This window comes from Ursus arctos, unplaced genomic scaffold, assembly GCF_023065955.2.
Source record: "Ursus arctos isolate Adak ecotype North America unplaced genomic scaffold, UrsArc2.0 scaffold_8, whole genome shotgun sequence".
In the NCBI taxonomy this organism is placed as follows: domain Eukaryota; kingdom Metazoa; phylum Chordata; class Mammalia; order Carnivora; family Ursidae; genus Ursus; species Ursus arctos.
Window position 1 is genome coordinate 50817669 of NW_026623100.1, and position 17431 is coordinate 50835099.

The window sequence follows — 17431 nt, forward strand, 5'->3', positions numbered from 1 at the left end:
GTTCAGGTCTGCAACCCATCCTCAAGTAAGGTTGTTTCCTTAATAAGTCAGCTACGCCCCAGACCAGCTCTCTCCTGTTTGGGGCGCTCCATGAGCCCTTCTCACTCAGGGAGGTGAAGCTTCCCATGTACCACCGTGGAACCACAGGCCACGCGTGGGGCTGGGAACCAGTGTCCCCCGTCACACGCGAACACGGCCACAGACGCCAGCTGCGAGCGGAGCCCCTGCTTGCGACTGTTTACACGAGCTCTCAAGCACTCGTCTGACAGGACGGGATTGTGATAAGGCCCGGGCATTTCCCGTTCTCCTTCCATAACCAGACTGGAGGAAATCGGCTTTCTGTAAGCGATTCCTGTACAGGCGCTCCGTAACCACAGTCTGTGATTTTTATCTGTTTTACACACAAGATTGCTTTGTTTTGATTTAACTTTCAAAATTACTTGGCTTTTTCTGTGTGAGAATAATTTAGGGGAAGGTTAATTTTAGTTGAGACTAATATTAATAGGTTGAAAGAGGCTTATTCAAAATAAAACCACGACTTACTAAAATGAAGAAAGCGTACGCAGGGCTAAGTAATCACTTCAAGGTGGGAAATCTCAAGTCAGCAAGGTGTCACTACCAGCCTCGGTAAGACCAGAGAATGGGGTCAAAGTGACACCAGCGAGGGGACAGGGCCACACTTGGGACAGATCCCAACTGCTTATACTCAGCTCATTTTATACCCCAGAACTGGCAGCGTCTGAGAGGAGAAATCTCCCACCCGCCCCTCGAGGACATCGGGTGGTCGACGGTATCGCTGTTGACGGTTAAGAGTCTTATCACGAGACAAGTCTTTCCAAGTTTTTCGAGTTCTGCTTGTGTCTCAACGTAAAGGACCTCGGGGGTGTTCAAAGGAAGGTGGGGAGGGGGTGGGGGCCATGCAGGAAATTTTGGCAAACGAGAACATGCTACAAGTACTCAGGAAGGACAGCGGGCCGCCTGCCCTCTTAGGCAGTGCGCGTGACAACACGGCACACGCTCTTAAGCCAGCGAAAAACTGCTCTTGGACAACAGTCAATGGAGGAAGCCATTACGACTGAATTCCAAGGCCACGCCAGTCCCGAAAACCCTTGACCGCTGGCACAGCTGGCTGAAGCTGGCGCAGCTCAGCGTGGACGGCCCACGGCTCCGAAGCAGCTGGAGGACGGGCAGCTCCTGCTTCCTGCAGACTTGCTGCCCTCTTAGCACCTGCAGCCGGATGCGTCAGCTCGCCCACGTGAGCCCACGGTGCGTGCCCGATGACACTAGCGTGGGGCAGGTGGCACCAGGGTGCGGTGGGTGAGGACGCTCAGCCGGGCCCCAGAATCAGCTCCGAGCACACCACATCAGCACGGTCGGCCCGAGACCTCAGACCTCTGGCCTCCAGGACTGTGAATAAACACAGTTCTGTTGTTTAACCGCCCCTCCCCCCCCAGCCCCGGCTCCGTCTGTGGCACTTTGTTACAGCAGCCCCAGCAAAGGAATATACCCTTTCATGCTTAACAGACATTCTCGGTCCTTCCCTCTTTAAATAAACACTTCTTACATCAGAGTTGTGTGATGCTGTTTTAATCTAACTCATAAAAGTACTTTAGGAAGACACATTAATGGGACGCATGTGGGTAAAGGAGATTATTTAAAAAACTAAATATGCTACTAAGTATAAACAATTTATGCATTACGGTGATCTCTTTTGCTCACACACATGCGCACACACAGGCACAAAATCACAAGTGCTTGAAGTGTAGGACCCCATTCTATTGGGTCTTTGTATCTCCATGGTCTAGGTCAGGAACCATATTCTTTGGGGTAATTGACTTTTATGGCCATCCCATGTGTCCAGAAGATGACTCCTTCAACATTCAGCTTTGTGTCTCCCTTTAGGAACCAATTCTGACAGTCCATGCTCCTTGTTGGGCCAAGGGCTCCTGCAGCCCCCATGTCTGCTTGGACAGAGAGGGGGTGTGCTGGGGCCCGACTCTGAAAGCTGTGTCTGCATCCACTAGGCCTGGTGGGCAATACCCATGTCGTCAGCAATGAGTGCAGAACAGAGATGCACAGCCCAGCCCAAGGGCTACCTGTGGGTGCCACCAACAGTGACAGCAGCCTGTGAGAAAGCTGCTGCCGCTGCCCTGCTTCTAGAATCAGGACTCAAGTTCCCACCTTGCAGGCAAAGAACACCGACACGTTCCAGTAAAATGGCAGGCCTGTGCCAAAGTGGAGTCAAGATGCAGAGGGGCCTTGCTGTCGAAAGAGGAGCGTAACAGCATCTCTGTCTATGAAGCTTACACTCTGGTGGGGCACAGCCACACAAATAAACAGGGTAACGGGACAACAGCAATACACAGCTAAACGAAATGGCAGAGAAAGCAGCGCTTGCCAGAGAGGCAAGTGGAGCCCCGGGAGAGCCAGGGCGGGAAGGCGCAGAGCTGAGACGGGCTTCCCTGGTGGAGACTCAGGTACTCTTCTTGGAAGATCTGAAAAGAGTCCCTGGAGACAGCGTCAAGAGCATTCAGCAGGGAATCCCCAAACAGTTCCCTTACGTCCCCACCAGAGGACATGGGCTCATCCTGGGTGGCAGCTGGGGGTAGGGCTGTGCTAAAGGAATGGCCCTGAGCAGGGTCCCGGCAGACTTAGCAGGAGCTGGGGCACTCTGAGCCACTGCGGCCCTGAAACACAGGACTCGGGCTGGGGCCGGGCTACCTCCGTCTGCACCGGCCAAGAGGAGAGAGGGTGACAGGACAGAGCGCCAGCCGCCACAGTGGGGTCTGCACAGGGTCCATCTTCAACTCACACTTGAGACGGCCACCCAGGTATCCGAATTTAATCACCATTTTAATGCAAAAATAATCAGAGCAAAACATCCTCTCTTGCCCAATCCAGGGAAGCAGGTGTGCAGGTACAAAAAAAGACCCTGACTGCAGGCTGCCCGGAGAAGTGGTCAGGATAACCACCGCACACCTGCAGAGCGCACCTCTGGACCTGGCTTCGCTCTCCTGCAGACACGGATGAGCCCAGACTCCGAAAAGCTGTCCAAGATACACCAGGCCTTCAGACTTTGTGCGCCCTAGCCTGGGGTCCAGAAAAGTCACTCACGGCCACCACCGAACAAAATGACGTGCCACACACCTTTCCAGTCTTCACAACAAGGCTGTGGGCCACATTTCACAGATGAGGGGACAGACCAAGCTTGTGCAATCAAGATCAAGTCAACACAGACTTCAACACAGGGTAGAACACACGAGCTCACCAATCCGCGCTCCAAAGGCTGGTCCAAACCCCACTGGGCCAAAGGACTCAGGAAGTACAACACATACACATTTGGCATTACTCAAGGGAGCTTAACCACAAAAACACACAGAGGGACACGGTGCAAAAAACATAAAAGTTAAGAGAGATCAGAAATGACATCAAGAAAGAGAGACTTACCCTGGACAAACCAGGGCTGAGATCTACTGCCAAAGAGCCGGAGTTTTACTAAGAGTTTCCCGGCAGTCAAAGTAACAAAGGAAACACGGCCCAATCTTCACCATTATACCAGAGAGCTCAAGAGCAAATTCTAAGAGACAAACAAAAAAGCAAGGAATACCTATAGAACAGAGACACACAGCATTTTTTTAACTTGTTCATTTCTTGCAGAATTTCAACACTGAATACCCGAGAGGTCTTAAATGTTTTTTTCTCTTTTTAAAAGGATGTATCTTTGAGGGGTAACGTGTCAGAAGAGACGGAATTCTGGACTGTGAGACTCTGACAAACAGGGAACGTCTGCTCTAGACCAGCAAGTGAGGATGTGTCCCGGGAGTGTCTGGATGGTGTCTGCTCCCCTGGGGCTGTCGCGGCATCTTCCGGGACAGGGCTGGGTGTTGCCACAAGCCAAGGTGACCAGGGTGCAGGGTGGGGGCAGAGAGTGGCCCCAGCGATCCTGATGGAAGACCACCTCTACCCATTCATGACCTGTCCATCTAGATAGTATCTTACATGACAGGTGACGGAGACACAGATCAGAGAGGAAAAGGGCCTGCCGTGTGGAGTACCTTTAGGAAGATGTGGGGGTCTCTCCACCTTGGCCCAGATTTTAGAGAAGGTTTGACAGCCTCCTGCTTTCAGGTGTCAGGCCGCTGCTGCTGCCCAAATTCACTTTCTATTCATCGCCACGGCAACGGGGGCATTTGCATAGCTTGTGCCTAACTCGCTATGATGTCAACACAGCTGTGGAAAGGGTGCCAGGAGCCCCTCCCCCGGAAGTGGTGCTCCCACTGGCAGCGCAGGGGGGAGCAGGAGGGAGCTGCCACTGACCTGCTCAGGCGGTGCAGTCACAGGAAAACGCCATTTGCACGAATCCAATTCTCCTTCGTTTTCGATGCGTCGTTTCAAAGAAACTATTATAGCTCAGGCTTTCTGTCGAACAAACCACCACCTCCCCGGCTGACTTCCAGTCAGGCCTGGTGTGCCCTGGGTTTTCTTCCGGCAGGGGCAGATCTCGAACTCACTCACCAGCCCTCAGACCCCGGACCCCAAGCCGGCTGTTGTGAAGGACCCCCGACCGTCGCCCGGGAAGTGTGGCGCTGCACGGTGGCCAACCACAGAGCAGCCAGGGACGGTTCTTACAGCTCCCGCGTGGGGCTCCATGAGACAAAATACAAGCCTCAGAGCAAGAATACACCGCTCCGAGATGGCCCAGGCTCAGAGAAATGCTGATGAGATGCACTGCACTGTAACCACAACCCGAACCTCCCTGCTCTGGTTCAGCTGGGAGAAGTCTAGCGAAGGATGGCGAGAGACGGCTGCAGCCAGGCCTCGCCTCACCTCATGCGCATCCTCGTTTCCTCCTCAAGAGATTAAAAAACCCCAGTCACACCTCTCTGAAGTCCCCCTCCGGGCACCTGCACCTCTGAATGGTTCTGTGTGAATGGCCCGGGTCCCCCTGCAGCCGTGCAGGTGGACCCACCTGCCACAGACGGAGGGAGCACTGGCCGCAGGCCGCGCGCACGAACGCCGCCGCATCCAGGGCGATGCCCACCCAGCCGTTCGAACACACCCCAGCGCCCCAGTCTCGTCTCCTGTTTGTGCACAGACAGACACGGCACGCTTCAGCAGGGCCGACACAAGCAGGGTACTGAAAGACGAGTGGACCAAGTTAGCAGCACCTCTCTGAACTCGGAAGACCAACTGAGAAACGTTTCAATCATAGTTCAGAGAGACACCAGAACGATGCGCAAGAGATGACAGCAATTCCTAGCTCCACCCCCGAATGTTCCCCTGTGGCCTTCGCCACATCCCTAGGAGGCAGAGAAAAAATGCGGCTCCTCGAGGACATAAGGGATGGACTCAGGATTCAAGGCCTCACCCCAAGGTTCTCACACCTGTCCACGAGCCCTGCTTTCCTCTAAGATCACACTGTATCCCAAAGTCATGGAAGACCCTTGCTCAGAGAACCTGACATTCACAGTTGCCATCGGGATAATCTGAACCACGTGCTGTCTTGAAGGTGTCAGAGAAAAACACAAAGGGCCGGAGCCATAGGAAGGGTGACTCCTGGATCACACAGGCTACCGTGACACCGTGATGGAGGGGCGTCGGAAGGCTCTTAAAACCACAACACTGAACCACCTCCTCCGGCCGTAAGGGAAACACTCACTGAACCTTCAAATGAATCACAGATCAGTGACGGGCATTAATTCGTTTAAGCTACTCACAACTGTTTTTGCTATGAAAACTGTCATTTATCAACTCTTGGGCGACTGACCATCTGACGAGATAGGTCTAGTTTTAATGTAATATTTCATAAGCAGGTTTTTCACTATTCCTTGCTCAGACCGTAACAGAAAGTGGCTCATTTATTAAGCTCCTATGTTCAATTAATGAGGGACTCAAAAGAATGTTGTCAGAGAACACGTGTCTCTGGGTTTATGTTCAAGGTTATCCTATTCCCAAACAAGCAAGCTACCGATTAGATCTCTCCCTTGTCCATTATCTACAGAAGAATATCATTTATAAAACCAGGAATCCGGCAGCACAGGGAATTCACGTCATAGGAAGAACAGCGGAGGGAGACTTCAAGTTCATGGATCGTACAGGAAAATGCAAATGGGTGATTCTTCCATTAAACTTTTGTTTCCGTCCAAACTGGTCTGTGAGCCACCTACTTCTCCCTCTCTACTTTGTCTGGTTTGGTGCTATACTTCAGTCGGCCTGCAGTTCTGTCTACTCATGCCTGCACATGCCTGGGACAGAAGTAGTAGGAAGCAGGCAGTGTAAACAAAAGATACACTGTTTCTTGGGATCAAACAATGAAAGGGTGTTCATTCACTTCTTGGCCCATCTAGAGGGTCTGACGTAGCTTCACGTGCTGCTGCTCACCGCAGGCCACGGCCAGGGCATCCCCAAGTCACTGTCAACCAAGAGCGGCCTACCTGTGCACAGAGCAACTCAGGCTGGACAACTTGCCTGCAAGGCCCAGAGGAGGCCACCAAAGGTAAATGATCACAGCCTTGGTAATGGGGGGGTGGGGAGCAGATTTAGGGGAGAGGATGGGACTCATTACCCCACGAGCACATGTTCTGACGTTCTGAAGGGCCCAGCACACGCTGCACAGACGTGGACTGCACCCCTAGCCCACGGCTGCGAATCCTACCCATCCCTGAGGATGGGCAGTAAGCACACAGCGCCCCACACCCCACCACTCAGCTACACACGAGCCACTCACCCTCTTCATAAAGCTCGAAACAGACATCGAGCTTCTCTGAGACATCTTCTTCCCCACCAGCCCACTGACCTCCACGCTCCCCAGCATTCCCTGAAGCCCGGGCACGAGGGAATGGGTAGGCCGTTCAGCAACAGACGCCTCGTGGGAGCTCCACCACCTCCACGGGCACTTGGGTTTTGTCCTGTGCCACGTTCTAGACGTGCCTGCACGACGAAGGCCCTTAATGCTTAATGACAGGTGAAAAGGCACCATGGGGCTGCCACCAGCCAGATCTGTGACAATCCGAGGATCAAAGGAAGTACTCAGAGTAATGCAGAGTAACCTGCTGAATTAAACAGGGACCCAGGAATTTAGGCTGAAGAACGGGATACACGTATGATGGGGAAAGGAAGTTCCTCATCCTCTACACACACCTCTCTTCTCGTCAGATGGAGACGTACTGACTTGAGAGTGGAAGGTGCCGCCTTTGACCAGAGTCAACATCACCAGTAACAGGACAAATGGACTCCCCGTGCCTCCCGGAGCTACGGACGGAAGAGGACATGAGGATGCCCCTGTTGTATTCCTGCCCAGAACACAAAACCTGAATCTCATCCCGAGGAGATACCAGACAAATCAACTTCAGGGAGAAGCTATAAAATAAGTGTCCCGACCCTTCAATGTCAAGGTCACCAAGACGGAGGAATGGTTCCAAATTAATAGCATCAAAGCGATAAGACAACTAAATTTAATGCATGACTCTAAACTGGATCCTGGACCAGAAAAAAAACTTTTTTTTTTTTTTTTTTTGCTACTATAAAGGACATTTTTGGCACAACTGGTAAAGTTTGGATGAAGTCCACAGATTACATAACAGTACTGTCACACTGCTAATTTCCTGATTTTGAGAGTTACACTGCAGTTATGTAAGAGAATATTCTTATTCTTAGGAAATACACATCGATGTATTTAAGGCTGAAAGAACAGCACACCTGTCATTTATTCCCAAAGAGTTCAGAAAACAATACGTGCACAGGTATAAAAGGGGGAGAGAACATTAAAGCGAGTGTGGCAATGGGGGGACAGTGGGGAACTCGGGTGGCAGAGAGAAGAGGGTTCTTTGTACCACTCTTGAAATTTTGAGATGGAAGTCTGAAATTATTTCAAAACAAAAAGTTACAAAAATACACCAGACTTGGAGCGGTCACACTTACCAGACAGAGGGGGACACTCTGCCCTGGCGGGGTCGTTTGGGGGCAAGTACACGGAGTCACAAAAGAAAAGGGGAACATGCACTGGGACTTTGCGCTCACCTGTGCCTCTCTCACCTCCTGCTCCAAGGATTCAGACTCCACAGCTCCGTTTCATACGCTTCCCCACTGCCCTTAAGTGGACTGAACACATGACAACTACACGACACCTTCCTCTATTGCTCTAACTGAAAAAACGGGAAAATATCCTGTCAGGCTTCGCAAGGCTCATGGCAGTAAAAGACCAACACTTTAGAAAAGCTACTGTGATAGTATTAAGCAAATAAAGACACTCAATATTTAAAATGCTAAAATCCATTATAAAGCAACCGTTATAAAGCAAGGGGGGGGTGCTGTACACCAGTCACCAAGAAGTAACCCCCCAACCCCCCACCGTGAAGACAGCACGTCATCTGAATGCATGACTTTCCACTAGGGAAAGTCCTCCCAGATTTCTACCCCCAATACAGGGACCACCAGTGACACTGTAGACTTGGGATTCTTTTTAACCAATGATATCAAGACAGGTGTCTATAGCTTTGGGGGGTCACTGTGTCACTCTCCAGAGTCTGGTGTTTCGAACAGGCTATTTGCATAAAATCTGAAGAATATATTTGACTTCATTATAGAAAAAAATCAGGTTGTAACCTAGAGTGTGTCCCTACGCCTCCCCCAATATCCCCCAGCCTACTTAGGAAGCTAGAGTCCCTTAAATTATTAGTGACTGCATTTTGACATTGGTTCTTTTTTTTTTTTTTTTAGAGATGCAAAAGAAGGTTTACAACCAGAGAATAGTGTGATTCTGCAATGAAATTAGCTTACATTTACTTTACCAAAAGCACGGAGAACAAACAAGTTGCATCTCATTTGAATAGATATGGCCCCTCAAATATCCTCTCAAACATTAAACTGTGAGATAAAACACTGGAGAATAGGAGGGGAGGAAGGATATAACCTGCTAGAACTGTTCTCTGAACTCCCATGGACAGGCAAGGTAATGAACACAACCCCACAGCTTGGGTCCCATTTGCATGTGACTAGAACTGTCCACCTCGACAGCCTATGCTGCGCGCCAAGCCCCACGCCACACGTGGCCCAGGTCCTATCGCTGACCACGCAGGCCACCATGGAGGAGCATCAACCACGGTTCATCTGGGCAGGCCCAGGGGAAACCTTACAGAGTCACCGACAGCCCATGTAAGTTTAAAGAGAAGCTTATACACGATATCCTTATAAGACATCTAGCTCCATGGCCAAAGGCTCTGATCTAGTCCCTCAGAGCAGACCTGTGTGGGCTCCTGTCGGGGTCCAGAGCTTCTGGACTCTGAAGACACCAGGCCCCAATAGATTCCTCTCTCTTGGGCAACCCCATCCATGTCAGATCTGGCCCAAGGACATCTATGCGCCCCTTCAAGATGGAGAAGGGGGCAGGCCCAGCACGCTGGTCAGTCCTCTGCTTAGGCTCACCCTGAGAGGCCACTCCACCATCTCTTCCTGCTGAATTATGGACACGCCCCCCCTCCCCCCAATCAGCCTCCCCACCCCAGCATGAGGTCATCATGAATGCACTGGGGCCCTGCTTCTGACCAGTCCCTCCCGGTCAACCAAGAGAATCAAGTCCAGTCACACACAGGAACACCAAAATCCCTTCAGGGAAACCAAGGCAAAGGAGCTGGGGGTGGGGGAGAGTAACCGCAGTGGCAAATTACAAAACAATCAACTTTGCAAAAACAATTACCATCTCAGAGCCAAGTTGAGAAGGAATTTAGACACCGTGAAAGGCAGAGGTAGGATGCTGGATATTCTTGCCAGCTAAAGACGGCCACATAAGAAATTCCTAAACCATTCATCAATGTGACAGTTCTCATTGAATAGAATCATACCATAGCACATTTCCCATCAAACACGCGCACACACACACACACACACACACACCCATAGGAAGGTATGAAGGGGATTCAATGTGAATTTTCAGAGCATCCCTGGCTCCCTTACAGACACCCTACACTGAAGGAATAAATGAAAGACCCTCTGCAAATGGGAGGATGTCTCCACGTGTGTATAAAAAAGCTTGAAAGGCATTGTACGGACAGGAAAACAAGAGTGACTCAAAGCAATTAACAGGTAACGTCCACTTACTTAGCAACAGCTAGCTAAAAGAGACCAACGTTTAAAGCAAGACACAAATACTGGGGTATTCTAAGCATGACCTCTCCTTCCAGAAAAAAAAAAGGTTAAAAAAAAAAATCTTGAAGGGCTACTTATACGAAGCTGTAACGTTCAGAAAAAAAGGAGCCAGACCAGTGACACAGTAAGAAAGAATGACCATAACAATTACAGCTTTTTCTACAAAATAAGATGTGTCTTCTTTTTGGATAAATCAACAGAAACATCCCTATACGTGGTTGTTTGGAGAAATGTAAACAAGCCAAAATTCCGCTGTATCACATCTTTGCTAGTGTGCCCTTTCCAGGAAGCACTCACATACGCTCATAACGGCCCTAACTCCCAGAGTTACAACCTACACATTTTGGAAGTCTTCCATGGGCAAAACGTGTCCAAACGGTAGTGGCTATTGCCAATGGGCAAAACCAACAAAATACATACACTGTGTCTACAGAAGATGATATAGGGTTTTTTTTGTTGTTCTTTTTAAATCAACACCACACCTTAAAATGTAAGTGGCAGTCAATTCGGGGTATAAAATTTTTATGCCCAGGTCCCAGACTCCTGACAGCACTCAAGGACAGCAACACCGACTGAAGGGGGTGGCTCTCCTGCTCTGACGCGTCACCTGTCAGACTCCAGGGGCGCCATTACAGGACTACTGCTGGCATCGCTCCCTTAGGCTGAGTGAGTAGGGAAGTTTTAATAGGTCTTTACCTTTGACCCCAGCTGCCCAAAGGGAATGCAGAAACCCTCCACACAGACTGAAAATCACGTTACTCTTTATGTGGGACTACGTCAGAGCAGATCAATAACCCCTTTCTTAGCATGGATGCTTTGAGGTCTGTGCTCATGAAATTCCTCTGTCACCTTGTACGATACTCTAATTTACCGTGACTTAAATTCATCCATAAAACGTTTTCAAATGGAAAATGGGAAAGGAGAAACAATGGTGGGTCACATAGGGGTAATACCTTGCGTTTCCAGAATAAGCACAGAATTGTTACTAGTCACCTTTAAAAACACAAAAAACAAAAAACAAATTGTGGGGAGGGGGAGGGTGTGAGGAGAAGGAGTAAATAAAACATCATTACCCTCCTTGGGTAATATGCATTAAATTCGTCTCCAATACGCCGCAACTCTTGCGCAATCCATATCTCCGGGCGCATATCGGCAGGTACATCCTGAGACTGCCTCATGGAAGCTGCATCAGAACAAACAGAACAAAAATCACATTGTTTTCCATAGATCATTGAGCAAGTTCCAAAGGTAAGTTTCTAGAAGCAAGCCCATCTCACGCACTCGGTTTTGTTTTTGCAATCTCCCTAACTTCAGGACGGTGCGCTGCATGATGGTGGTGGGTCTGCCACCTCGATTAGGTTAAAGAGTAATGGACAAAGAACACCTGACTTTCTCAACACTGGAGACTCAGAATCGCAAACCTTAAAAATAATCGCAAATCTTAAAAATACCCCAGCCAATTAATTACATGCGTCCATTTCAAGACAAACTATTACATGAAAATGGCATAATAAAGATGACCCCCCCCAAAAAATTCATACTTGAAACACAAAGGAGAACATAAAAAAATTTAGGTTGTCAGCAAAGTAACTACATCTTAATTCAAGGTAGAATTCCTTTTTTTTTTTTTTTTTAAGATTTTATTTATTTATTTGACAGAGACAGAGACAGCCAGCGAGAGAGGGAACACAAGCAGGGGGAGTGGGAGAGGAAGAAGCAGGCTCACAGCGGAGGAGCCTGATGTGGGGCTCGATCCCAGAACGCCGGGATCACGCCCTGAGCCGAAGGCAGACGCTTAACCGCTGTGCCACCCAGGCACCCCTCAAGGTAGAATTCCTAAGGAAATTTCAAACATCACACAGGAATAGGAGATGAAGTGGCTGTCCTATTTAAAACTATAGAATAAGGGAAAACCTGAGGAACAGCAGGCTACCTGAAGGAGCTTGTTTCTACCACAGCAGGTGCAGTGACACCGTCACGCACAAGTGCTACCCCACGGCCAAATTAAGGCATCCTTGTCGTGTTTTGTCTCCGTATTCATGCGGCCCACAGAAGTGGATTCAAATCTCCGAACCCCACGTGGGGAGAGGACATGTTCTGGGTGAAGGAGCAAAGGCCTTTTTAAAGAAGAAGAAAGAGGGAGGTTTGCCTTTCCATTAAGCTGTCACTAACGTTCATACCCCAGTCCACTCATTCGTTTGGATGAAACCACTTAAAAGCCATGTGAAGGGAGCAAAACTGGGAGTCGTCAAAAGATCCCAAAGGCACCAGGAAGATGGCATTCTCCACACTCAACACAGACCGGTCTGGCATCGTGGGCGTGGGAAAGAGACGACGTTCTTGGGCTTGTGACTGGTTGACTTACTGTTAGCCTGGGCACGCTGTATGCACAATTAGACACACGTGCTATGTTCTGACCACGGCAAAATATGTAAAAACCTACAACGATCACATTTCACAATACGGTACACATGGCTTTCTGTTTTGTATTTTTGTAAAAATATTTTGTATGTGGGGTTCCTGAATTTTATCATTATAAGTAAAACTGATGTTGATTCATAGCTCTATAAAAATACTTAGGGTGCACTCTGAAAAAAAAAAAAAAACGAATAAACTGAGTTTTTACCAAGTCTTCTCAAAACTCATCCCATCTTCTTTGTCCCCCAACCCCCACCCAAAGGAATCCAACAATGACCCCCCCACAAAGAGAGAGTGCCTGAGAGAGGGTGGGCCCCGAGTGTGTGTGTGTGTGCGTGCATGCACATACGTGTGAAGAAAAATGCACACGGATGCTCTCCAGAATTATCTGTGCTCTGTGAGTAAGCCAAGGGAAGATTCCTAAAGGAAGCCCTAGGGGAGAACGTGAAGGCTGACCACAGAGAAACTTCTAGAATGAGCCAGGCACGTCCCCTGAATACACCCCCAACCACATAAAAAATTACTTGGGCTGTATCTTTGCCACACAAATAGTTTTATCATTACTCTGTAAAAATCTATTAAAATTAAATTTTAAATGGCTAAAACCGGCAAGAAACAAAATTTCAGGGTAGATGTGATGCCAGGTGGCGATATAATAGTTCACTTCCTTCTCTTGAGTTTACAGCGCTGTAAAGATTTAGTCTGTCAGACGTACCCCATCATTACTACTCTTTGTATACTATCAACCATCAAGTGGTTTTCTTCCCCCCGACTTCAGAAGCTGTTAAAGTCGACTCACCCCTGAGAGAAAGGAAAGCTCTTCTCTTAGAAGGCCTACGACACATCCGAGCCTGCAAGGTTTGGTGCGAGTCATTTCATGCAACCTGCTAAGCGGCCCCGCAGGGAGACACTCCTGCCCCTATACATAGGTGACCGGACTAGCAAGCAGGACACCATGTGGCCGCTTCACAGCTACCGCCACACGCCTCTTCTGGGCTTCAGAGCCCCCACTTGTTTCTCACTATACAAGGCTCTCTTGAAGAGAGTAATCTGCTCTCAGGGGCGCCCGGCTGGCTCAGCGGGTGGAGCATGTGACTCCTGATCGCGGGGTTGTGAGTTCAAGCCCCACGTTGTGCGTACAATTCACTTAAAAATAAAATAAAATTAAAATAATAAAAAAGGGTAATCTGCTTTCAATCCTAGAGTCACAAATGAAAAAAGTACCAATTATCCAAAAACATGTGTGAAATATAGACTGTGTGTCTTATAAAGACGGTAGACAGGTTAAAAACAGCTGGCAAGTTGCCCAATGTTTAACCAATCAAGACGTTCACTAATATACCCAACGAATACGAATGCCCGCGTGCCAGACACTGTTCTAGGAGGTGTTCTGGGTACAGCAACCAAACAGGCCAGGCCCTGCTCCTGTGGAATTTACATCCTTGTGGATTCAATTTCAACATTTAAAGGTTACGTTTCTCTGGACACGACACTTAGAAGTAAACTTTATACCTGTTATAACATGAAACAAAAAGAACTTCCCCAGGTAATCTCCCCGACCCGGAGATGAGGCCTGCTGCATTCTACTTCACACCCTTACTCTACTCACAATGCGTGTGGTTTGGAAGGTTCTGCCTGGCGGGTGCTCGGGCTGGTAACCACCAAAGGAGTCAGTCTGTGTCAGAAGCCGGCTTATCATCCAACTAGCACCTAGTGAACATGTCATCCTAGCCAGCAGCTAAGAAGGAACTATGGAACCTTGGTGGCCAAGCCCAACGTGTGCTTAGAGATAAATGCTCTGCTGTGTTTTGGGGAAGGAGGCAAGGAGGTAAGTACTGTTTCTTCTCTAGGCAAGACCAGTTCGGTCGCTTAAATACACGCACAGACACAAACACAGCCACCAAGTGTGTGGCAGGGAGACACAGGGCGGGCGTGTCTGTGGCAGGTCCAGGAGGCCGCCCGCTCACAGGTTCCCTCGGCAACTCTGGTGCAGATTCTCCACAGACCAGACCCCGAGAACACTGAGCAACAGGCCAGAAACCTCGGGGATGCCCTGGAGCTTTAAGTAACCAAAGATAGCGGATTAGACCTGGCTAAGCGGACGCTGCCCGGTCAGAACGAAAGATTAGAGCTCCCTGACTGTACTCAGGTGTATTTTTGTTTACGTTGACATAGAGGAGTAACAACACAATATAATCCAATAATAAGAACAATAAGAACATCTCCTTTTGCCAAGGAGACTGATCTGCCTGGACTGGTCTAATGCACCTGGGGGTTTTTGTTCTTGTTCCCTGAATCCATAAAGCTAAAATGAACGACCATCACTCATCCTGCAATAAAACCTACCTAGCATGTACACAGAATAGACAATGACCAAGCAAGCTTAAGACAAAAGTTCTGTTCCGAGTGCTTTAAAAGGCATCCTATTCCTGTATTTTCAAAGGGTAGTCTTAATCTCAGTACAGTGTGCTTTTCGACATAAATTTCAAACATTATTTCTGATGTGACAAAAATATCTTCTGTTTTGGGGGCAGGGGGAGGCTTTTCTTAACTTCATCACTGGTTTGACCTTAGCGACTGTCCTATTTGGCCCCGTGTCACATGAGAACCTACCAGAGCAAAAGGATGGGGTGGTCTGGCTGACCCTAGAGAATGAGTCTGTCAGCCCCATGGTAGCACTGGTCAAGGCTCAGATTCATTTGCTTAATTCTGTGCCACTGTCACCCAGAGCGTGAACCACCACAGTGGTGAAGGGATCCACGGTATGGTCTTCGAAAGGCGCACCTAAAGCAGGGGGGGCTCAGGGGCAGGGGGCACTCAACGCACTGGGCTACCCTCACCCTCGTAATTCTACCCAGATCCTGACCCGACTACGCCCAGTATAATAACGCAGTCCACCTATCGGATAATTCACGCTCACATTTCTAGTCTACAAGTATGAAGCACAAATATTTTACCTTCCATCTGCACTGTACTTCACAACCGTAAGTGTGGCTACCTGATGAATAAAATGGGTCTCTACTTGAAACAAAAACTCTTATTACTAGTCAAGAAGATAAAAATTTTAACTTATAAGACAATTTTACATGAACTTTATAAAAAATTCTTTGGAGGGAAAATTCTGGTGAGGTGTATTTTTACCTATGAAAAAATGTAGTTTCTGCATTTAAGAAATCATGTCACTCCATGAGCCTGACACTAACGCTTAGCGGAAAAAAAGCAGAATAAAATATACACGGATCTCAATGTGAAGCCACCCCACAGAAGTAACCTACGGAAGCCAGCTCCAGTCCTGCAAGCACCAGGCTGGGACGGGGGAACCTGCTAGGTCCGGATTTTCTAACCAAAGCCACTAATCAAAAATAATGCGACTGTGTCAGACACAGGCAATTCTGTCAAAAGTGTGAAACGTTAGCTGAATTTTCGTCAAAGCTCGTAGAAACGATCTTTTGAAATCCAGAATTTACTGGCACCATTATTTCTACGGAAAAAATACTGAGGTCTAATTAATTCATTTTTCTATACCAGTGTGGGGGGAGCGGGGAGGGATGGAAAGGAGGACATTTGTTAATGTCAAAGAACTCTGAGTGACGAAAAGACGTGTGGTATTTAATTAACAGACTGTTCTGGTTCCGCTATAGAACATTTTCCAACCCATATGGTAATTTCAAATCTTAGAAGCTTAGCAATTGAAAAAATTAATGTCGTGGTTAAGTGGCTGATAGTGAAATCAGGCTGGGGCTTTCAGAAAGGGCTTTCTGTAGCACCGTCAGCTAGGGTGGGAAAATGGAAAAAAAAAAAAAAAAAAAAAAAAAAGCAACCCTGAACCCCCCCCCAGATTGTCAATTCATAATGAGCTCAACATCAGCCAAGCCAAATCTTCTGATTTCTCCTAAACACCCACCTGCCTCCACCCCACTGTTACCAACAGCAGGTGTTAAAGGAACGGAGGTCCCATCACAACAGCACTGCCATTGTTTCTATACCCAGCTGTCCTGCTCTGTGAGGGTGCTGAGAAACGCCACCGCGTGGGGCGTGCATGTGCGCTGGGGGTACCGTGCCCTACATGTGGGCTCATGTGACTGCAGTCTCATTCCGAGTGACAGGAATGGTGCAGCTCTCACTTCTGAGGTGTGGCCACTGTTGTAGTTCCCTGCGCATCCCTACTGGTGTTTCAAGTGCGGAACCAGAAACCAAATTAAAATTCATGGAAATACGTCACACTATTCTGTTTTCAGATGTTCAGTAATCCACAAATACTCAGGCAGAATCAAGATTAGATTTTAAAGTAGTCTGCATGAATTAAGCTTTGAATATGTCTTCAACTGAGAAAGGATTTCTCAGTCTCTGAAGAGCTATGGAACATACGACTTAGAAGACACGACCGTTTTTATTTTCAACACACAACAGATCATACTTAGACAAGTGCACATTTTGCCTGGCATTCACCAGGGACTGTGGGGGCCCTTCTTCTCAACATCTCAGGGTCATCCATTTTTACTCCCCAAGGAGAGTCTAATTTAACCAAAAACCATAAGGACCCTCTAAAGGACCATTTCTCTGTCAGCTCCGAAACCAGTGCCAAACCGCTACTAAAAGACTATTCCAAAAATGTTCAGAGGAAGCACTGCCTTTGCAGGTGGCCACGCTTAATCGCGACATTCATTTGGGAAAATAAAAATTCTGGGACGTCAATTCAACCCAACAGTCTCCTTATTTAAGTGACTATCTTCAGCAACATCTTTATCAAGTCACGGCTGTCCACAAGCTTACAAGAGGAAAAAGGACACAGCCAGCCGGCCTGTTACAGGTTTCTTAGGAAACCCACCTGAGTGACCAGCCTGTCCCATGGGCCCCAGGATTCCCAGTT

At 48.4% G+C, this 17431-nt stretch overlaps 1 protein-coding gene across 11 annotated transcripts in view; it reads right to left on the reverse strand.

The window, feature by feature from the left end:
* Nucleotides 1-17431, reverse strand: part of BCL2L11 (BCL2 like 11) — a 45945-nt gene that overhangs the window by 5410 nt on the left and 23104 nt on the right. For 7 of the 11 annotated variants that reach the window (XM_048222751.2, XM_048222749.2, XM_026480301.4 and 4 more), the window contains one exon: nt 11217-11326. The exons of 2 other annotated variants lie outside the window; for them this stretch is intronic. In XM_048222751.2, coding sequence (XP_048078708.1) covers nt 11217-11326 — 110 coding nt within the window. Of the gene's footprint in view, nt 1-8019; nt 8145-11216; nt 11327-17431 lie in introns of those variants that run through there. 2 more of the 11 variants (XM_048222750.2, XM_057309091.1) reach the window with 1 other exon arrangement.